We start from the raw sequence: 23,316 nt of genomic DNA, 5'->3' as shown, positions 1-23,316 counted from the left end.
AACAAGCACAGAGAGTAGGTTATGCTACTGTAGCCTTTGCCCACCAATGTCTTAGACAGTCCCTGACCAGTTGCTCTTGTCCATCAGATAGAGAAAACAGTGGCTGACCTAGTCTAGTTTCCTGCTTTGGAAAAAAAAAAAACATATGCAGTTATCAGAAACCAATTATACCTAATAATAATTTGAATCAAGACAACCACATTTCAGCTGAAAAAAATCCCAGCTTAACCATCAAACCACAGTAGAGCTAGACGTCAGTTCTTGTATGTTTAATGCAGGCTGATGTATAGCAAAATGTCTGAGAGTAACTTCTTTGTTTAAGGCTAATACTTTACGATGAGTGGATGGTGTTCCTTTGCATGTTGATACCAAGGAAGAGGGTACAAGACATAGTTCTTAGTTGGCAAGCCCAATGGATAAGTCCCATGTCAGATTTCAGATGACCTCCCCTTGAAAAAAATTTGAAGTTGGCAGGAAAATATTGTGTTTGTCCCTGTATAATTAACTCCCTGTGTCCTTTTGGAAGGGAGTTGTAGCCAGATATGTTCTTGAGCAGTGATACCCAACCAGTGGCTCGGGGGCAACATGTTGCTCACCACCCCCTTGGGTGTTGCTCTCAGTGCCCCCAAACCAGGGAGTTATTTTTGAATTCCTGACTTGGGGGCAAGTTTTGGTTGAATAAAAACAAGATTTCCTACCAAATAAAGCCCCTGTAAGCTGATAGTGTGCATAGAGGCCCCTAATAGCCAATCACAGCCCTTATTTGGCACCTTCATTACTTTTATGGTGCTTGTGTTGCTCCCCAAGTCTTTTTACATTTGACTGTTGCTCAGGACTAAGAAAGGTTGGGGACCCCTGTTCTTGAGGGTCAGGCACCCTCTTATGAGAGATTGAAATGTAATGGAGAACGAGAAATCCTCTTTTTGCAGTGAAGCAACCAAAAAAGTTCTTTAAGGTTACAAAGTCAAGGATGTCCTCTAGGGGGAGCCAGCCAGGAACTCTCCATTTGTAACATTCCACAATGGGCTTTAGATCTGTGAAATCCTGTGCTTGGGTAAGTCTTTGCAGGTCACAGGTATACTCTGCGTAGGTCACAAGGTGAGGTTATTGTGTTGCACTGAGGGCAAAGCTTCTTTGTTCCCTGAAGACCAAATAAAAGCAGAAGAGGGTTTTATGGACATATACCTGACATACTTCTTTCCTATACCTTCATATTCTGATGGAGACATGGGGGGCGGCTAGCAGGAGGTTTCTATATAAGGATGTGGAACATTTTCTGGAATTGTATTTGAGGAAACAGTTTATATGAGGCATTATGCATTATATGGATGAGACTGCTGGGGAAGAAGAGGAGGGAGTTGAACAATTTAGGGATATTTGTCAGTGTCTTTCTTTTGAAAGAAAGTCTCATGTGAGGAAAAAGTCACGGTCGTGTAAAAAAAAAGTCGCTGCTGTTCACATAAAATAATCGTGTGCATCAAAAAAGTTGTGTGGTAGCCGCGTTTTGTAAGTTATTCACAGATTCCCTCAACACTATTCATTAACCCTGGAGACAAACATCACCAGTGATGTTGCACAAAGCAACCAATCAGGTCTTTGGTTTTGTTTTCTAACTTGTAGGTGATTGTTCAAATTTAATTTCTGATTGGTTAGTATGGGCAACATCAGCAGTGATGTTTGTCTCCAATGTTAATAAATACTTTTCATAGTATCTGCCAACAGCCAGCAGTCATATGGCTACAGAGAAAACAATGGACAACAGAAGGAATAGCTACCTGTTATGGTTAGGGGGTATATAAGGCTACAGAGGATAAGATGCATGAGAAAATTAATAATTACAAGCAAAAGTAAGGTGGTAAGTCAACAAGGAAAGGATAGTTACCATTGAGGAGGGGATTATAAGGCTACAGAGGATAAGATGCATGAGACAAAAGTCAACAAGGAAAGGATAGTAACCATTGAGGAGGGGATTATAAGGCTACAGAGGATAGGTTGGCAGCCTAAGAAATAGTTACCATTGAGAGAAAAGGGGTTTATAAGGCTACAGAGAATAGATTGGCAGCCTAAGAAACAGTTACCATTGGAAGAAAATGGGCTCACAAGGCTACAGAGGGTAGGTTGGCAGCCTAAGAAACAGTTACCATTGGAAGAAAATGGGCTCACAAGGCTACAGAGGATAGGTTGGCAGCCTAAGAAACAGTTACCATTGAGAGAAAAGGGGTTCACGAGGCTACAGAGGATGAGTCGGCCAACAGAAGGAACAGGTTCCAGTAATAGTAATGGGGATATATAAGGCTACTAAGGATAAGTTGGGCAAAAAAAAGTACAGGTTCCAGTAATAGTAATGGGGGTATATAAGGCTACAAAGTATAGGTCAGGCAACAGAAGGAACAGGTTCCAGTAATAGTAATGGGGATATATAAGGCTACTAAGGATAAGTTGGGCAACAAAACGTACAGGTTCCAGTAATAGTAATGGGGGTATATAAGGCTACAAAGTATAGGTCAGGCAACAGAAGGAACAGGTTCCAGTAATAGTAATGGGGGTATAAAAGGCTACAGAGGAAAGGTCGGACAATAGAAGGAACAGGTTTCAGTAATAGTAATGGGGGTATATAAGGCTGGAGAGTATAGGATGCACAACAGAAGGAACAGGTTCCAGTAATAGTAATGGGGGTATATAAGGCTACAGAGGATAAGTTGGACAACAGAAGGAACAGGTTCCAGTAATAGTAATGGGGGTATATAAGGCTACAGAGGATAAGTTGGACAACAGAAGGAACAGGTTCCAGTAATAGTAATGGGGGTATATAAGGCTACAGAGGATAAGTTGGACAACAGAAGGAACAGGTTCCAGTAATAGTAATGGGGGTATATAAGGCTACAGAGGATAAGTTGGACAACAGAAGGAACAGGTTCCAGTAATAGTAATGGGGGTATAGAAGACTACAAAGTATAGGTTGGGCAACAGAAGGAACAGGGTCCAGTAATAGTAATGGGGGTATATCAGGCTACAGAGGATAGGTTGGGCAACAGAAGGAACAGGTTCCAGTAATAGTAATAGGGGTATATAAGGCCACAGAGGATAGGTCGAGTAATAGAAGGAACAGGTTCCTGTAATAGTAATGGGGGTATATAATGCTACAGAGGATAGGTCGGGCAATAGAAGGAACAGGTTCCTGTAATAGTAATGGGGGTATATAATGCTACAAAAAATATATTGGGCAACAGAAGGAATAGTTACCAGTGAAAGTAAGGGTGCAGTAAGGAAAGGATGGAAAATAAAGACAGACTAGTTACATGTGAGGGGGAGATTTAAGGGTACAGAAGAAAGATGGATCATAAAAAGAACAGTTACCAGTGCTCGAAGCCAACAGCCCTCACAGTGAATGTGCCAACACTGAATGGAGGCAACAGGAATGTTATATGAATCCTGCAAAAAACACAAGGTTAGCAAAAGAGATATAATGGGTGTTATTGAGCCCTTCCCACCAGATACCCTCAGTATTGGTATTTTCCTTCAAAGTAAAATAAGTGATATAGTTGCTAAGGGTTATAAAGGCCCAAACCACAAACCCTTTGCTTTATATGTTCCCTGTTTAGCTCCTGGCTGATCCAGAGGAAGAGAAATGTATTTTGTGGCCACAGAGGGTTTTATATACACAGATTAAAGGACCACAGATGAAGCAGATGTATGGTCAGATAAACTGTTGGGCAATGGACCTAGAGAATCGCTGGGTAAGCTAGGAAGGCCACTGTCTTAAAGGAAAACTATACCCCCAAACAATGTAGGTTGCTATAAAAATATATTGTATAAACAGCTCATTTGTAAAAGCCTGCTTCATCTAAATAAACCATTTTCATATAAATATACTTTTTTAGTAGTATTTGCCATTGGGTAATCCTAAATAGAATAAGGGCCACCCCTGGGATCATAGGATTCACAGTGCACACAAACAAGCCAAGGCACACATACATGCTAGGCCCCATCAGCCAATGAATGGGCAAAGTTCTGCCTATTGCTCCCACACTACTTCCTGTTACAGTTAGAGCTACATCACTTCCTGTCAGCTGATCTCTGAGGGAGCACACAGCCCATCACAAAATGGTGGATAAAGGGAATGGATGTAAATCGTGCCAAGCGCGTACTCACCAAGCAGATGTGGCACGTGTGAGTGTTTTTTAGCTTCTCTGTCAGTTCCTGGATTTTGTCTCTCAGAGTTTTCAGGCATTTCTCACTAAAACACAAAAAAACATCTTCAGCACACATATCTAACATACATATATATATATATATATATAATGAAAATATACAATATAATGTAATATCCTGCAGTACTTACTTGGATGTGGTGCAGGATGAGCCCTCTTCTGTATCTGATTCTTCACTCTGAGTGGCACAGCTGCTTGCCGGGGACCCTCGGAATTCTGGCAAAGAGAGAAAGGAAGATAAGTTCCATGGCTAACTGCTCATTGGTTACTGTACGTTACAGAACTAGAGGAAACTCAGTTATTGAGTTATGAGGTATGAAAAGAGTCCATCCATGTCCATCACTTTTCCTAATAAGCATTAGTAATGATTCAACAGGAAGCCTTTATCATTTCCACACAATCTAATAACCCATGGCAACCTATTAGTGGGCAGCATTTAACTTGTTCTTGTATCCCCACTCCTGACTCTGCCTAAGCTGATCAGAAAACCCTGCACTACACTGATGAGCCCCAAGAAGGGCGAAACTGGTCTGTAGTTGGGAATCTGATCAGCTATTATCTTGGCTTTTGCTTTAAAAACCCGGTGGGTGAGCTGTAGCCTATAGGATAAACCCATGTAATTGGGATTTTTCTAAGATCCTTAAGGAATTTGTTCCCAGAATCAGTTTTGACTTAAAGCCATTCTATAGTCACCATAGGTCCGACATGGAAATACACGAATATATCTCGATCCACACACCTGTATCAGCTGACATGGATTTCTCGGAGCTCCGAATCTCTTCCTCCCAGTGGTTCCCATCGGAAGCATCACCATTTCTTACAGATGGTGACCCCTCCATCTAAGGGCAAGAGAGGGAAAAGAATTATTAGCTAAGCTAAAGAGAGATGCCAATACCTGCACACACTAGAATAAGCTCAATCACTTTCTGAAGTGCTCAGCGATGTTTTTGATTGGACAGAAGCCCCCGTTCTTGTACCTGATGAAAGAACGAGGCCAACCCAAGAGGATCCTATGTGTCTTAAGGCCTTAATCTATCCAGATGAGTTAATGTGTGTAATCTGTGAAAGCCTGAGCTATCAAGAACAAGGGTCAACCAGAGGGAGACATAATGCCCTTAACCCTTAATAAAAGTGCAAGAAAATAGTAACTTGCATAATATGAAAGTTATGGAATGTTAAATGTTTTTTATATTTTATTTTTACAGGAGAAAGGTACATAGAAATGTGGTGGGACTGAGAAATACAAGACAAAAGTTCAAAGGCATGATTGCCCTCAGTTGGCCAGTCTAAGAAATATGTATAACATACACAGCCTTAGGAGACATACCTCCCCATTGGTGACTCGGACCCTCTTACACCGTCCTGCTCGTGCTGTGAGAGAGAAAAGTGTATGATATAGGAGAGAAAAACAGAGAGACCGAATATAATGAAAAATCAAGGGTCTTTATTTACCTCCCAGACGTTCCTCTCGATTCCACTTAATCTGCTGGTAAATCTGAAGAAGAAAGATCATCAGGTTAATAACCTCTACTTGAGGTTACGGGAGGAGGGGGTTATTCTTCCCCTTTACAAAGCGCTGGTAAGGCCCCATCTAGAATATGCTGTTCAGTTTTGGTCTCCAGTGCTCAAACGGGACATTATTGAGTTAGAGAGGGTCCAGAGAGGGGCAACTAAGCTGGTAAAGGGTATGGAAAGTCTCAGTTATGGGGGAAGACTGGCCAAGTTGGGTTTGTTTACACTGGGGAAGGGGCGCTTAAGGGGTGACATGATAACTATGTATAAATAAATAAATATAAGGGGACCATATAATAACCTCTCTAATGTTTTATTTACCAGTAGGGCCTTCCAACGGGCACGAGGGCACCCACTCCGTTTAGAAGAAGGGAGGTTCCATTTAAATATTGGGAAAGGTTTTTTTACTGTGAGAGCTGTGAAGTTGTGGAATTCCCTCCTCGAATCAGTCGTGCTGGCTGATACATTATATAACTTTAAGAAGGGGCTGGATGGATTCTTAGCAAGTGAGGGAATACAGGGGTATGGGAGATAGCTCTTAGTACCAGTTGATCCAGGGACTGGTCCGATTGCCATCTTGGGGTCAGGAAGGAATTTTTTCCCCTTTGCGGCAAATTAGAGAGGCTTCAGATGGGGTTTTTTGCCTTCCTCTGGATCAACTAGCAGTTAGGCAGGTTATATATAGGCATTATGGTTGAACTTGATGGACGTATGTCTTTTTTCAGCCTAACTTGCTATATTACTATGTAAGTGCCATGTGCTAAATAAAGAATTATCTCTGCACCAATTAAACTCTGTAAATGTAGAGGAAATGACACAGTCCTTCTAACATGATTCAATGAAGACCTAGAGATGCTTGGTCTTGACCTTATGCCTAGAGTGGTTGGTCGCTATTGAGAACATTAGGACATGGACGCTAGGGTCCAGTAGCAAGAAGGACATTTAAGCATTAAGATTTTATTTCTCAAGTTGGTGGCACATTTTTGTGGCCCTGACTTTCTAATGTTTAATTCACCTGTTGCCTGTCCAGTTTCTGACCGTCCTCAGAGATTGTCAATGGCGACTCGCTGGCCGAATCTTCTCCTTGCTTTGGTGACTACAGTAAAAGGGAGGAACCACAGGGATAGGATTAGGTTTTAGGAAAGTAGCCCAATATTTTTGTGAGGTAAGGGAAACATTGGCGATGCTCATACGAGACAGTGACAATATTTCTGCTGTTTCCTCACTATTCCTTCCACACAGTAAATAGTAGAAGAAGTGATTCATTGCTTAGCAAACTGGAATGTGACTCAAGCAAAGCGTAACTCAGATCCTGTGTAACTTCCTTGGGCACGATCAAAGGCATAAACAGCTTAGACCAGTGGTTTTCTGACTCCTTCCGTTCACATCCCACTTTAGGGTTCACTATACTGGTAAGGCCGGAACTAGGGGTAGGCAGAAGAGGCAGCTGCCTAGGGCGCAACGATTGGGGGGCACCAGGCAGGAGCCTCTCTTGCCTACCCCTAGTCTGTGCTCAGTTTTCATTGCAACCGCCGCTTGTCATTACGCGGTAGGGGCAATAAACTATCGTTTCGCATCGCACCCCCCCTTCCCGGTGCGATAGCGCAGGTGTGAGGTGGCCGACCGGCTTGCCTAGGGTGCCCGGTTGGCTTGTCCCACCCCTGTATACGGGTGACACAAGTTGCAAAACTATTGTACTGAAGACAAACAGAATCCCTTGGTCTGACTGGGCCACTGGGACACCGGGAAAAAACCTGGTGGGCCCCGGCGGCCCAGACCCGACCCTTGCCGGCGCTGCCATGGCCAACAGTGTTCCTCCCCTGATGCGTTAAATTTATGCACACTCGGGGGAGTACGTTGGGCGGGGGCCCCTGTGGTGGGTTAGAGGGTGCAGCGGGGACCTCTAGGGGGTGTGGGGGATGCAGCCGCCGGGGGCATCTGCAGGGCCCTGGGGGGGCAACCTCGGTAGGCCCTGCATCCCCCCAGTCTGACCCTGTCCCCATTTTTAATTTCAGGCGATTTCACACTATTAAACGATTCAAATTAATTACTGGCAAAGATTCAGATTGGCTTCAATACAATACTTTGAGACAATGCATCAGATTAAGCGTAGGTGACTAACAAACTCTTAGTAGGGGTCAAAATGCACCATTTTTTTTTATGCAGGTGACAATTCTTTTAAACGGGTGACAATTTTTTGACATGCAGCAAATTTTTCCACCGCAAATTTTGTAGCCCGTTTGTCGCCAATGGCGAAATGTGAAAATTCGCCACAAATCCATGCCTGCCAAGTTATTTCGCCCATCACTAGTCATTTTTGCTTATTAGTGCCTAGTTAGTACGAGCTTGGGTACGTTTTGCTTCAAATGTTAGTATGAACTCAATGAACTATATGAAATGTCTATATACGATATACACTCATAGACTTTGCATAGAGTTTAGGTTTCCTGTGAGTAAATGTTGGCCTTTAGTATTACATTTACCTGTGTGAGGTTCTGAGTGGCCTCTGATGGGCAGTCCGATTCACTGGAACACAACAGAAACATAGGCATGTGTTATATTGTATCCTATATGAAGCACATCCATACATATTCATGAATTTTGACCTATATAATAACCAATAAGTAGTAGAACTATACCCTGGAAATGTGGACAGATGGAGTATAAAACTATCTGGTCCCTAAAATTTATTGACCCCATCAAACATTAATATTCACCAATTCCAGATATAATATATTTGATGTACTTTTTTTTTTCTATTTTGCTCCTCCTCCTAAGTATTTCCTTTTGACAGAGGAGTCAGTCTGTGTGTTTCCTGTTAAGCAGATAAATCAGTCTATGTATTTCCTGTTGACCTAGGAATCAGTCTATGTGTTTCCTGTTAAGCAGATAAATCAGTCTATGTATTTCCTGTTGACAGAGGAGTCAGTCTGTGTGTTTCCTGTTAAGCAGATAAATCAGTCTATGTATTTCCTGTTGACCTAGGAATCAGTCTGTGTGCTTCCTGTTAAGCAGATAAATCAATCTATGTATTTCCTGTTGACCTAGGAATCAGTCTATGTGTTTCCTGTTAAGCAGATAAATCAGTCTATGTATTTCCTGTTGACCTAGGAGTCAGTCTATGTATTTCCTGTTGACCTAGGAGTCAGTCTATGTATTTCCTGTTGACCTAGGAATCAGTCTGTGTGTTTCCTGTTAAGCAGGTAAATCAGTCTATGTATTTCCTGTTGACCTAGGAGTCAGTCTATGTATTTCCTGTTGACCTAGGAGTCAGTCTATGTATTTCCTGTTGACCTAGGAATCAGTCTGTGTGTTTCCTGTTAAGCAGATAAATCAGTCTATGTATTTCCTGTTGACCTAGAAATCAGTCTGTGTGTTTCCTGTTAAGCAGGTAAATCAGTCTATGTATTTCCTGTTGACAGAGGAGTCAGTCTGTGTGTTTCCTGTTAAGCAGATAAATCAGTCTATGTATTTCCTGTTGACCTAGGAATCAGTCTGTGTGCTTCCTGTTAAGCAGATAAATCAATCTATGTATTTCCTGTTGACCTAGGAATCAGTCTATGTGTTTCCTGTTAAGCAGATAAATCAGTCTATGTATTTCCTGTTGACCTAGGAGTCAGTCTATGTATTTCCTGTTGACCTAGGAGTCAGTCTATGTATTTCCTGTTGACCTAGGAATCAGTCTGTGTGTTTCCTGTTAAGCAGGTAAATCAGTCTATGTATTTCCTGTTGACCTAGGAGTCAGTCTATGTATTTCCTGTTGACCTAGGAGTCAGTCTATGTATTTCCTGTTGACCTAGGAATCAGTCTGTGTGTTTCCTGTTAAGCAGATAAATCAGTCTATGTATTTCCTGTTGACCTAGAAATCAGTCTGTGTGTTTCCTGTTAAGCAGGTAAATCAGTCTATGTATTTCCTGTTGACCTAGGAGTCAGTCTATGTATTTCCTGTTGACCTAGGAGTCAGTCTATGTATTTCCTGTTGACCTAGGAATCAGTCTATGTGTTTCCTGTTAAGCAGATAAATCAGTCTATGTATTTCCTGTTGACCTAGGAGTCAGTCTGTGTGTTTCCTGTTAAGCAGATAAATCAGTCTATGTATTTCCTGTTGACCTAGGAATCAGTCTGTGTGCTTCCTGTTAAGCAGATAAATCAATCTATGTATTTCCTGTTGACCTAGGAATCAGTCTATGTGTTTCCTGTTAAGCAGATAAATCAGTCTATGTATTTCCTGTTGACCTAGAAATCAGTCTGTGTGTTTCCTGTTAAGCAGGTAAATCAGTCTATGTATTTCCTGTTGACCTAGGAGTCAGTCTATGTATTTCCTGTTGACCTAGGAGTCAGTCTATGTATTTCCTGTTGACCTAGGAATCAGTCTGTGTGTTTCCTGTTAAGCAGGTAAATCAGGCTATGTATTTCCTGTTGACCTAGGAGTCAGTCTATGTATTTCCTGTTAAGCAGATAAATCAGTCTATGTATTTCCTGCTGACAGAGGAGTCAGTCTGTGTGCTTCCTGTTAAGCAGGTAAATCAGTCTGTGTGTTTCCTGTTGACCTAGGAGCCAGTCTATGTATTTCCTGTTGACCTAGGAGCCAGTCTATGTATTTCCTGTTGACCTAGGAATCAGTCTGTGTGTTTCCTGTTAAGCAGGTAAATCAGTCTGTGTGTTTCCTGTTGACCTAGGAGTCAGTCTATGTATTTCCTGTTGACCTAGGAGTCAGTCTGTGTGTTTCCTGTTAAGCAGGTAAATCAGTCTATGTATTTCCTGTTTCCTGTATGTTTCCTGTTCAACAGGTGACTCTGGGTATTTTGTGTTTTCTGTTGGGTAGGTGCCTAAGCCTGGGGATTTCTGTTGGGCAGCTCATTTCTGTGCCTTATATTGTTATATAGCCTGGGTGCAAGGCTCCTTTACCTGTCTGCCTGCTGGGTCAGAATATCCATCTCTTGCTGCAGGTGATGTGATAGCTCTTCTTTCTGGAGATATTTTTGGCAGAGGGGACAATGGAGAGGCAACGACACGGCCGACTTCTTATCTGCCCCAAACAAACACAACATATTGGCGTTTCAGAATAAATACTTAACCAACAGATAGTTTATATTATGTTAAGTGGCCTATTAAGGAATCCCCCCAAACTGGAATATATATATCAGTAAATATTGCCCTTTTACATCCTTTCCCTTGAGCCGCCATTTTGTGCTGGGCTGTGTGCTCCCTCAGAGATCAGCTGACAGGAAGTGATGCAGCTCTAACTGTAACAGGAAGTAGTGTGGGAGCAAAAGGCAGAACTCTGCCCACTGGCTGATGGGGCCTAGCATGTATGTGTGCCTTGGCTTGTTTGTGTGCACTGTGAATCCTATGATCCCAGGGGGCGGCCCTTAGTACTTAAAATGGCAGTTTCCTATTTAGGATTACCCATTGGCACATACTGCTAAATAAGAATATTTATATGAAAATGGTTTATTTAGATGAAGCAGGATTTTACATATGAGCTGTTTATACAATATATTTTATAGAGACCTACATTGTTTGGGAGGTATATTTAAACTAAACCGTTATGGGACAATACACGGTGAATGGAAACACTTCTTCAAAATTAGGTATATTTCCCCTTTAAGTGCTGCCAATATTTCTTTTTTATCTTGATCTGAGAGGGGGCAGCAGGGGATCCCACCCCACACACAGACACATTGAATAAAGGCAAATTGCTCATTTTCCGCCTGGCAGTGGTCCCCAGCCAGTGAATAGCATTACAGCCCATTGACTCCCTCCCTAACTCGGCGGAGCCTTCTCAGTTACTAGTGACAGGAGTAATTAGCACTGCATGGGGGGGCAACGACCTTCCTATCCCTGCTTTGTGACCCAGAATAACACCCCCTGTCATTGTGTGAATACAAAGAGGAGGAGGGGGGGGGAGGTCTGGGAGAGATGTGAGGCTCAATGCATCCTTATCTGTGTGCGCACACAAACCCCCAAACATGTGTGCTGATGCGTACTTGCAACCCCTGTACCATACCCATGGGGGGGGGGGGCTGGGCTCCTTATTGGAATGCCAAAGGCCCATTGTTACAACATGTATCCCGTAGGATGGACACTTAATGTCCCGCTGGCACATTCCTTATGCAGTTGTTAAATCAGCAGAAGTTAGTCACAAAAAGCTGGAATGCAACAACAAAAATGAGCCAACTGCTCCGTTCAGCCCGTCCCTTTAAATTCCTTTTTGCTTTTATTATGGAAGCCATTCTGCTGCCCAGCGCTGCGGGGCCTCTTGCTGCTTTATCAAATGTGTTAATAATAAATAATAATGTCCTTATCTGTCTGATTCCTTTATACCAGGGCCAGAAGGGAGACATATTTGCATCATTTAATCACAGCAAGAAAGTCAAACGCCGCCCTACTGGGCCCCCCGGCTAGCAGCCACAAGGGTGAGAAGCAGCTGAGATACTAGGGGTAGGTTAATCTAACCCAATGCTATAGTCTCTCCTACATAAGCCTGCTGCATCACACGGGGTGCAGGCCCCAGTATAGTATGGTGTTTCTGCACCCACAGACTCTACGTTTGCCCAGTCAGGCAACGGAGCGGATTTCATAGCTGAAATGTATTAATATTTATTTTAGCGCTAAAATCCGCTCCTTATATCTGCACCCAGGCTGATACAGTGTCTTTAGGTGCACACACACCATAAAGCTATGGGAGTGGGGGTGCAGTATAGATAGATAGATAGATAGATAGATAGATAGATAGATAGATAGATAGATGTGTATCTGCCTATCTACTATCTCTACTTGTCATCTATCTATTATCTATGAGTCTGCTAGATATAGCAGATAGGCATACAGAACAATATATCCATATTTATACTAAATGTACTATCTATCTATCATCTATCTATCCATCTATTTATCTATCTATCTATCCATCCATGAAAAAGACTTATAGGTTTTCTGGTCTTCTTCATGAGAGAAAGATAGATAGATAACAGATAGATAGTATATTAATATATTTTAGTATAAATATGGATATATTGTTTTGTCTACCTATCTACTATATCTATTTGTCATCTATCTATGTAATCTATGAGTCTATCTATCTATCTATCTATCTATCTATCTATCTATCTATCTATCTGTCTGTCTGTCTATCTGTCTATCTATCCATGAAAAAGACTTGTCGGTGTTCTGGTCTTCTTCATGAGAGAAAGATAGATAGACAGATAGATAGTATATTTCAGTATAAATATGGATATATTGTTCTGTCTGTCTATCTACTATATCTATTTGTCATCTATCTATATCATCTATGAGTCTATCTATCAATCTATCTATCTATCTATCTATCTATCTATCTATCTATCTATCTATCTATCATCTATCTATCATCTATCTATCAATCTATCTATCTATCTATCTATCTATCTATCATCTATCTATCTATCTATCTATCATCCTATCATCTATCTATCTATCTATCTATCTATCTATCTATCTATCTATCATCTATCTATCTGTCATCTATCTATCATCTATCTATCTATCTATCTATCTATCATCCTATCATCTATCTATCATCTATCTATCATCTATCTATCTATCTATCTATCTATCTATCTATCTATCTATCTATCTATCTATCTATCTATCATCTATCTATCTGTCATCTATCTATCATCTATCTATCTATCTATCTATCTATCTATCTATCTATCTATCTATCATCCTATCAGCTATCTATCTATCTATCTATCTATCTATCTATCATCTATCTATCTATCTGTCATCTATCTATCTATCTATCTATCTATCTATCTATCATCTATCTATCTGTCATCTATCTATCATCTATCTATCTATCTATCTATCTGTCATCTATCTATCATCTATCTGTCATTTATCTATCTAGCTATCATGAAAAAACCTGCAGCTGTTTGTGTCTTCTTCAAGAGAGAAAGTAGACAGATTAGCGAACCAATAAGCAAGCCCGGCACAAGCTGAGCATCATTTACTGAAACCCATATGAACTATTGCCGGAGATATATCAATAGAGAACAATAGGAGTGACAGCCACACGCAAGCCGATACCTTACCAGTAACCATAAATCCCCGGTTATCTATTGGTGCTTCATTATTCCCCCATTAGCAGCCTAAATATACAACTGCCCTGCGTCATGCTAGAAACAACTTCACCTCCTGACCAAGGGTTCATGTATGTTTGTTTATATTAAAGAGCTATAGGAGTGCCCTATGGAAATTCCACCCAATATCTGTGCAACGAATATATCATTCTGAGCAACTTCCTATTAGAACTGGTATTTCTGTGGTTTCTGAGTGAGTTCTGATTCCAAGTGCTATTGGAAGCTGTGTCTGCCTGTCCCTTTCCTTTCTCACCCTTCACACAATGTATCCGGCTCCCAATGGCAATGATATCTGCACATAACTGTAAAACCTGCGTAAAGGTGGCCATACATGTAAAGATCTGCCCGCCTGGCGAGGTCGCCAAGCGAGCGGATCTTCTACTGATATCCCCACCTACGGGTGGGCAATATTGGGGGAATTTTGGCTTATTCAAATTATAACGACTGGAATAGGCACAGTCGGTTCGGGGACCGCATCAATGAGCCTATGTGGTCCCCGATCCGACTGAATTTTTTAAACTGCCCAATCGACATCTGGCCAATTTCAGGCCAGATATCAGTCAGTCAGGCCAGTCGTTGTTTCCCCTACATGGGCCGATAAGATGCCGAAACGGTCCAAGGGACCAATATCGGCAGTTACATTCAGCCCGTGTATGGCCACCTTAAGTCTGCATCCAATGTCTTTTTGTACTCTAGCCAGGGGGTGCGAGTTCTGATGTATTGGTATATGGTTGGATTTTGCCCCCCCTGTGTCATGTGAGTTTGCTTTAAAGAAACAGTAACACCGTAAAAAGAGATAGCTTTGAAGTAATTAAAACATTAAGTACTGTTGCCCTGCAAGGCACAGGAGAGAAGGCACAGGTTACATAGCAGATAACAGATAAAACACCATTATATTCCCTAGAGCTTATCTGTTATTATGTAACCTGTGCCTTCTCTCTTGTGCCTTGCACCGCAACAGTACTTTATGTATGTATGTATGTATATATGTATGTATGTATGTATGTATATCTTTATTTATAAAGTGCTACTTATGTACGCAGCGCTGTACAGTAGAGTACATTAATACTAACAGGGGGTTATTAAGATAATAATAGATAAATACAAAGTATTACAATAAAGACAAATAAATAAAAGAAAGTCAAAGACACAAGAGGATGGAGGTCCCTGCTCCATAGAGCTTACAATCTATATGGGAGGGGTAACTTACAGACACAAACAGACAAATATAAGTGCTGTAGGTCACAGTGGGTGACACTACAATATAAGTGCTATGTTATATATATATATATGTTTTCATTACTTCAAAGCTATCTCTTTTTACGGTGTTACTGTTTCTTTAAAGCAAACTCATACGACACAGGGGGGCCAAAATCAGTTTGGGCCCCATTAGATCTGTAGCAAAGTAATGTCCATGTCTAAAAGACATGGACATGGAGTCAGGAAGGATATTTTCCCCTCTGAGGCAAATTAGAGAGGCTTCAGATGGGGTTTTTGCCTTCCTCTGGATCAACTGGCAGTTAGGCAGGTTATATATAGGCATTATGGTTGAACGTGATGGATGTGTGTCTTTTTTCAACCCAACTTACTATGTTACTATGTTACTATGTATGTTACTATGATTGCCATCTTGGGGTCAGGAAGGAATTTTTTCCCCTCTGGGGCAAATTAGAGAGGCTTCAGATGGGGTTTTCGCCTTCCTCTGGATCAACTGGCAGTTAGGCAGGTTATATATAGGCATTATGGTTGAACGTGATGGATGTGTGTCTTTTTTCAACCCAACTTACTATGTTACTATGTTACTATGTATGTTACTATGATTGCCATCTTGGAGTCAGGAAGGAATTTTTTCCCCTCTGGGGCAAATTAGAGAGGCTTCAGATGGGGTTTTCGCCTTCCTCTGGGTCAACTAGCAGTTAGGCAGGTTATATATAGGCATTATGGTTGAACGTGATGGACGTGTGTCTTTTTTCAACCCAACTTACTATGTTACTATGTATGTTACTATGATTGCCATCTTGGGGTCAGGAAGGAATTTTTTCCCCTCTGGGGCAAATTAGAGAGGCTTCAGATGGGGTTTTCGCCTTCCTCTGGATCAACTGGCAGTTAGGCAGGTTATATATAGGCATTATGGTTGAACGTGATGGACGTATGTCTTTTTTCAACCCAACTTACTATGTTACTATGTTACTATGTAAAGGTGGCCATACACCAATCTGCCCGTGTATGGCCACCTTTACCCTGCTTAGATTCCCTCTGGTTATGTGTCTCTATCCGTAATCCCATTATATCAGTAGCAATCACTTTATTGCTTGCCCTCCTTCCTACCCTACTAGCCAGCTGCAGGTGGGCTTAATTACCCCAGCTGTGTCCCCTTTCCCCTCCCCCTACATGACAATGGCTGCTGCAGGTGGCAAGTCTTTAGCACCCCATCACCATAACAAGGGGAGTGGGCTGGGCCGGCTAGCAGCTGACTGGGGAGAGTTGCCAGCCCCTTGTCTTGGGTCAGGGGAAGGGGGATATGGTAATCAGCAGCCTCTGAATGGGCCCTTCCAATGTTTGTTTTACCATTTAATTCAGCTCCATTCACTCACATCTTCACTTAATTCGTTCCAAATGTTACAGTAATAAGCGGGCTGAGAAGTGCCTTCTGAAGTGGGGACAATTTGCCCTTTAAAAGCACATTATTCCGTGGGTAATTATGAATTCATTGTGTAATTAGCACTGGGATTTTCATCAAGGTCACCCCCCCCCCCCTGGCGTCTGAGAGGCGCTTGATTTAAACAATATGAACCAACGTAGCTTCTGAATGTATTAGCATTAAGGAGGTATAGTCCCCCTTAAATGGGATATTTCATCACACAGAGGGGAACAGAGTCATGCCGTGTCGCAAAGTTGTTTCTATAAAAATATTCACTTCCCCTTTGTGCGACTGGAAATATGTTCCCTTTCTATATTATATCTGTGTGCGTAATATAACAAAGTATGGAACACCACCATACGCCTTACCACATACTCATAGATATATGATTATATATTATATAGTATTACTTGCCCTTTAGATAAAATATATATCAGTCCCCTGCCGCCCCCCCCCCCCCACCATGCAAACAGTTTCCAAGGAATATAATGGCTGTTTAATCGCCTCAGCACTTTCTATTGTTCTTTGCCTCCTGGGATCTCGTTGGTAGCATCTGTGCAACCGGTGCCTTATTTACCCCAATATATTGATATAGCCCCCCCTCTGCTTCCAACAGGCGTGTGTCCCTGAATATATTAAGCATGAAATCCATTTGCACACAGCTTGCCCTATGGGACACCACAGGGTCACCAAAACACAGCCGGAGCAGCGCCATGGCCAACAGGTTCTACCGACCTATTTATTAATATGAGAATAGTCACTAGGGATAAACAACCCCCCCCCTTCCATTCCATCAGAACCATCACTCAGGCATGGAAACAATTTCCTTATATATTAGGTACCTACCTAGTGCTACCAACCCCTATTTCTGTAGGGAAATGAGAGCAGAGCAGGCAGTAACCCTTCCAACACTTTCCCCTGTCTCTGCCCCTATATATTAGGTACCTACCTAGTGCTACCAACCCCTATTTCTGTAGGGAAATGAGAGCAGGGCAGGCAGTAACCCTTCCAACACTTTCCCCTGTCTCTGCCCCTATATATTAGGTACCTACCTAGTGCTACCAACCCCTATTTCTGTAGGGAAATGATAGCAGGGCAGGCAGTAACCCTTCCCACACTTTTCCCTGTCTCTGCCCCTATATATTAGGTACCTACCTAGTGCTACCAACCCCTATTTCTGTAGGGAAATGAGAGCAGGGCAGGCAGTAACCCTTCCAACACTTTCCCCTGTCTCCGCCCCTATATATTAGGTACCTACCTAGTGCTACCAACCCCTATTTCTGTAGGGAAATGAGAGCAGGGCAGGCAGTAACCCTTCCAACACTTTCCCCTGTCTCCGCCCCTATATATTAGGTACCTACCTAGTGCTACCAACCCCTATTTCTGTAGGGAAATGAGAGCAGGGCAGGCAGTAACCCTTCCAACACTTTCCCCTGTCTCCGCCCCTATATATTAGGTACCTACCTAGTGCTACCAACTCCTATTTCTGTAGGGAAATGAGAGCAGGGCAGGCAGTAACCCTTCCAACACTTTCCCCTGTCTCTGCCCCTATATATTAGGTACCTACCTAGTGCTACCAACCCCTATTTCTGTAGGGAAATGAGAGCAGGGCAGGCAGTAACCCTTCCAACACTTTCCCCTGTCTCTGCCCCTATATATTAGGTACCTACCTAGTGCTACCAACCCCTATTTCTGTAGGGAAATGAGAGCAGGGCAGGCAGTAACCCTTCCAACACTTTCCCCTGTCTCTGCCCCTATATATTAGGTACCTACCTAGTGCTACCAACCCCTATTTCTGTTTTACACCCCAAAACATTGGCCTTGTTACAGTATATGAATGCTGGACGTCACCACCCCCCTCTGTATAATGGAAAAAGGTGCTGCCAATGGCAGAATTACTATAGCGGCTCCGGCGTGACGTTATTTGCTATAAATAAATGTCAAATGAAACACCTTCCTGTAAGTGCCCTATTTTCTGCCCGGGCTCTCATGAGTATGTGGCTTTGTTTGTTTCCATAACATAAGGTACATGTGACTGTGGGGCAGATTTCACGTACCTCAGCAGTTTATTTTTATGGTGCTGAATGAAGGTGAATTCCTGTCGTACAAAGTTCAGAATATTTGTACCATTTTGAGGTACTTTTATATCTATAAATAATCCATATTATTTATAGATTCACCATTCTGCCACTAGGGGGAGCACAAAGTGAAAAGAAACAGCAGAGAAAAAGGTTCTAGTCATCACTGAATTTAGTCCCCATATTGTATCAAATACTATAAAAACTACAATATCCCCCCCAAGGGATAGTGTTGGGGGGTAGGTAAATGCCGAAAAGCAAGACCTAGCTGCTGCACTTACAAACAGCAAGGCCTGAAGGTCACATAATCAATACACATCCTGCATTGCTAATGAGCAGCCCATTTAGATGCATAAGGCAGGCTACACTGGCTTCAGTACAGCCACGCAACATACATTTAAATTGATTGCTAATTAGTAATTACCCATCCATTATGTGGATTTCACACATCCAGTGTTGATGGACTGACATGGCAGTAAGGAAGCTCAATCCCCTGCAGTTGGGTTACTCCAAAATTCTAATCAACAGCAACCAATCACCAGTTAGTTTCAAAAGATTGACTGTAGTAAGGCTATTGAAAGCACAAATCTGATTGGCTGCCATTGGTTACTAACCCGGAGTGCAATATTCTCTTTGTTCCTCAACACCACCGCCCGCTATTGGCCCAGCTGACTAGAGCTGTTAGCGCCAACCTGAAAACCTCCCATTGAGGGCGCATTTTCACAATATTTAGATGTAGACAATGTCTATAGACTTATTATAGAAGAAGGGGCTGATGGGAATTACCCTTGAATGGGGCCCACTAAGATCCTCTGGTACCCCTGCTGCCATATATTTCGCTTAATAACAATATGGCTGCCAAGCACTGTCCATCTCTTACCTCTTTTGCTGGAGCTTGTCCTGGGTTTCGGGGAGCTCCTGTGAGATGTTGGGGTGACTCCTGACGCCCCCTGGATATGTTGGCCTTCCATCCCTGTGTCCATAGGCACATACCGGATCTGAGAAGGGTCACTATCTCCCTTCAGCCTCTTTGGGTTCAGATACCCTGCTTGGAGCCTGTCCATTCCTTCTGCAAGGTGAAAGGCACCGAAGGGGTGCAGTGCCCCGTACCCCAAAACGCCAACGCCAGCCCGTTCCAGCCGGGGGTGTCCATACTGAGGGGGCAGAGGAAGAAGCTGGGGTGGGCAGGCAGAATTCAGGTGCTCCTGGGATGGGTAAAGTAGAGGGTAGCCTGGGCTCAGATAGGAAATCTGAGGGGGCTTATCGATAGACATTGGGACGGTATAAAGGGGAGGCTGTTGGGAGACACCAAGGGCACCATTGGAGGAGGTGGCCATCACCAGAAGGGCTGTAGATGTCAAAGGGTTAATTAGGCCGGAGGAACTCTCCATTTTCCAACAGGTGGGTGATCTGCAGAGCAAGACAGAGACAGAGAAGGTGTAAAGGGATCAAAAATACCGTAAGTGCATATGGGGCAATAGTAATTACATTTATATATAACTGTAAAACCAGATAAAATGTCTAATACATATATATATATACAGGTATAGGGCCTGTTATCCAGAATGCTCAGGACCAAGGGTATTCCGGATAAGGGGTCTCCATACCTTAAGGCTACTAAAAAATCAATAAAACATTAATTAAACCCAACAGGATTGTTTTGCATCCATAAGGGGTAATTATATCTTAGTTGGAAACAAGTACAGGTACTGTTTTATTATTACAGAGAAAAGGGAATCATTTAACCATTAAATAAACCCAATAGGGCTGTTCTGCCCCCAATAAGGGGTAATTATATCTTAGTTGGGATCAAGTACAGGTACTGTTTTATTATTACAGAGAAAAGGGAATCATTTAACCATTAAATAAACCCAATAGGGCTGTTCTGCCCCAATAAGGGGTAATTATATCTTAGTTGGGATCAAGTACAGGTACTGTTTTATTATTACAGAGAAAAGGGAATCATTTAACCATTAAATAAACCCAATAGGGCTGTTCTGCCCCAATAAGGGGTAATTATATCTTAGTTGGGATCAAGTACAGGTACTGTTTTATTATTACAGAGAAAAGGGAATCATTTAACCATTAAATAAACCCAATAGGGCTGTTCTGCCCCAATAAGGGGTAATTATATCTTAGTTGGGATCAAGTACAGGCACTGTTTTATTATTACAGAGAAAAGGGAATCATTTAACCATGAAATAAACCCAATAGGGCTGTTCTGCCCCAATAAGGGGTAATTATATCTTAGTTGGGATCAAGTACAGGTACTGTTTTATTATTACAGAGAAAAGGGAATCATTTAACCATTAAATAAATCCAATAGGGCTGTTCTGCCCCAATAAAGGGTAATTATATCTTAGTTGGGATCAAGTACAGGTAGTGTTTTATTATTACAGAGAAAAGGGAATCATTTAACCATTAAATAAACCCAATAGGGCTGTTCTGCCCCCAATAAGGGGTAATTATATCTTAGTTGGGATCAAGTACAGGTACTGTTTTATTATTACAGAGAAAAGGGAATCATTTAACCATGAAATAAACCCAATAGGGCTGTTCTGCCCCCAATAAGGGGTAATTATATCTTAGTTGGGATCAAGTACAGGTACTGTTTTATTATTACAGAGAAAAGGGAATCATTTAACCATTAAATAAACCCAATAGGGCTGTTCTGCCCCAATAAGGGGTAATTATATCTTAGTTGGGATCAAGTACAGGTACTGTTTTATTATTACAGAGAAAAGGGAATCATTTAACCATTAAATAAACCCAATAGGGCTGTTCTGCCCCCAATAAGGGGTAATTATATCTTAGTTGGGATCAAGTACAGGTACTGTTTTATTATTACAGAGAAAAGGGAATCATTTAACCATTAAATAAACCCAATAGGCTTGTTCTGCCCCAATAAGGGGTAATTATATCTTAGTTGGGATCAAGTACAGGTACTGTTTTATTATTACAGAGAAAAGGGAATCATTTAACCATGAAATAAACCCAATAGGGCTGTTCTGCCTCCAATACTTTATTATTACAGAGAAAAAGGAAACCAGTTTTAAAATTCTGAATTATTTGATTCAAATGGAGTCTATGGGAGACTGGCTTTCCGTAATTCAGAGCTTTCTGGATAACGGGTTTCCGGATTAGGGATCCCATACCTGTATATATTGGAAAGTTCCATGGAATGGCATTTTCTTTTTGCTATTTCATTTTTGGGTTTACATCCCCTTTAATAAAATAACAGCAATAACATTAATCTTTGACGTTGCAGCAGTTGGGGAAGCAGAATTTCCTTGGGCCGTGTTTCCCAGCAGGAAGCTAGTTCTGGCCTCCTGTTGCGAGCCTGTGTTAGAACTCAGCAGGACGGAACCGTAAGAGGCTTTGCAAGGAAAAGGGAGTGTTACACAGAAGGGGGATCTGTTACATATAACCATGACACGAGACGTGCAGATGTTATTAACCTCTGGCTGATATTTACCCCATCCTTCAGCTAGTAGGGTTGGAAGGGAATGCTGGGAGGTGTAGTCCTGGGCACTAAAGGCTGCCTATCCTTGGTACAAAGGGGTGCCGGGGCCACACACAACAAATCAGAGGGGATCCGAATACTCTTACAAACTGCTTCTTTATCGGTGTAATATGTGGTCATTATTTTATCTGCGTTGCTGAACTACAGTTCCCAGAATCCTCTGCCTGCCCAGTAAGTGCCTGGGCCATGGGAGAAACTTAACATGAACGCAGGAACCATGTACTAAACTGGTGGGAATTGAACCCAAGGTGCCAGTGTTATAATATGCCAATCCCGCCCTCTGTGCCCCTTGGTATTAAACACTCCATCCCACCTCTGAGGTATCCTTACTGGGTTCCAACTTCCAACTTGTCGCTGCTGTTGAACTACAACTTTGGCTGTGGGTGGGACACTGGGAACTGCAGTTCTCTGGGGCAAAAAATGAAAGGTGGAATTACTTACTGGGTGTGCGAGGGTCCGATCCGGGCGGCTTATTCCTTCAGTAATTTCCTTTCCTGATGTCTCCCTCCTCCCTAACTGGACTTTCTACCCTTGTGCCTGGATTTGCCTGCTCTTCTATCCTATTTCCCCCACACTTTTCACTTTCTGCCCCCACTTCTTACCCCCAATTTTTGACTCTCACCCCCAAGCCAGAGTCTCTGCTTTGTGGCTTCTCTTTCCTTCTGCTAGTTAGTTTCCCCAGTTGCTGCCCATACAGTATATACAGAGTCTCTCTCTGTCTGTCTATCTGTGTCCCCCAGCTCTGCCTACTGCTCTCACCCCTGTGTGTGTCCTCCCCAGTCTCCCCGGGACATTAAGATCCCATTAGTTCAGCTTTGCCTGCCCCTCCTCGGCCCTTTCTCTGTGCATTTGCATCTCTATGACACCTGCTTCCTGCCCCTGTGGGGCCTTTCACTCCCTGAGAAGGGTCACTGACAAATTGTCTGCATTAATTCATTGCTCAATTAACAAAGCCCCTTACCAGCAGCAGGCAGGGAGTGCACTGGGGGGGGGGTGATACTGACCCCAGATACTGACCCCCCTCTTCCCATTAGATGTCTCTATCCTTACTAAGCCTAAGCTATAAGTGGGTGGTATTGTTGCACAGGGGCCCTGAAAGGCGACATTTTGAGCCCCTGACTGCTCCATGCTGTGATTGGACAGAAGGTCCAGCTGTGAAAATATAAAGTCATCTGGTTGGGTGGGCTGTTCTTGTATCTGCTGGGACAGTCTCATCCTGACTTCT

General features: G+C 42.4%; 1 protein-coding gene across 1 annotated transcript; it reads right to left on the bottom strand.

Annotated features, from left to right (window-relative positions):
- Nucleotides 1-254: 254 nt before the first annotated feature.
- On the bottom strand, nt 255-22,998 carry LOC100492804 (E3 ubiquitin-protein ligase Rnf220-like). Its single transcript, XM_031899486.1, has 12 exons — nt 22,533-22,998; nt 19,449-19,978; nt 10,632-10,752; nt 8,207-8,249; nt 6,739-6,819; nt 5,664-5,706; nt 5,539-5,582; nt 4,951-5,050; nt 4,343-4,427; nt 4,153-4,237; nt 3,358-3,432; nt 255-1,141 (listed from the first exon to the last, which is right to left on the bottom strand). Exons 2-12 carry the CDS (start codon nt 19,957-19,959, stop codon nt 1,070-1,072), a joined length of 1,260 nt encoding a protein of 419 aa, XP_031755346.1. The 5' UTR covers nt 19,960-19,978; nt 22,533-22,998; the 3' UTR covers nt 255-1,069.
- Nucleotides 22,999-23,316: the final 318 nt, after the last annotated feature.

This window comes from Xenopus tropicalis, chromosome 3, assembly GCF_000004195.4.
Source record: "Xenopus tropicalis strain Nigerian chromosome 3, UCB_Xtro_10.0, whole genome shotgun sequence".
Lineage (NCBI taxonomy): Eukaryota > Metazoa > Chordata > Amphibia > Anura > Pipidae > Xenopus > Xenopus tropicalis.
This window is presented reverse-complemented; position numbering and strand designations above follow the sequence as displayed.

Excerpts from the sequence above, each read along its gene's own strand:
- LOC100492804 (XM_031899486.1), bottom strand. The coding sequence starts at position 19,959 with ATGGAGAGTTCCTCCGGCCTAATTAACCCTTTGACATCTACAGCCCTT. Across the intron at positions 5,051-5,538 it reads TCCGAGTCACCAATGGGGAG|ATGGAGGGGTCACCATCTGT; the intron begins GTATGTCTCCTA and ends TCTTGCCCTTAG. Across the intron at positions 1,142-3,357 it reads GCTGTTGGCTTCGAGCACTG|GGAACAAAGAAGCTTTGCCC; the intron begins GTAACTGTTCTT and ends TTTGGTCTTCAG.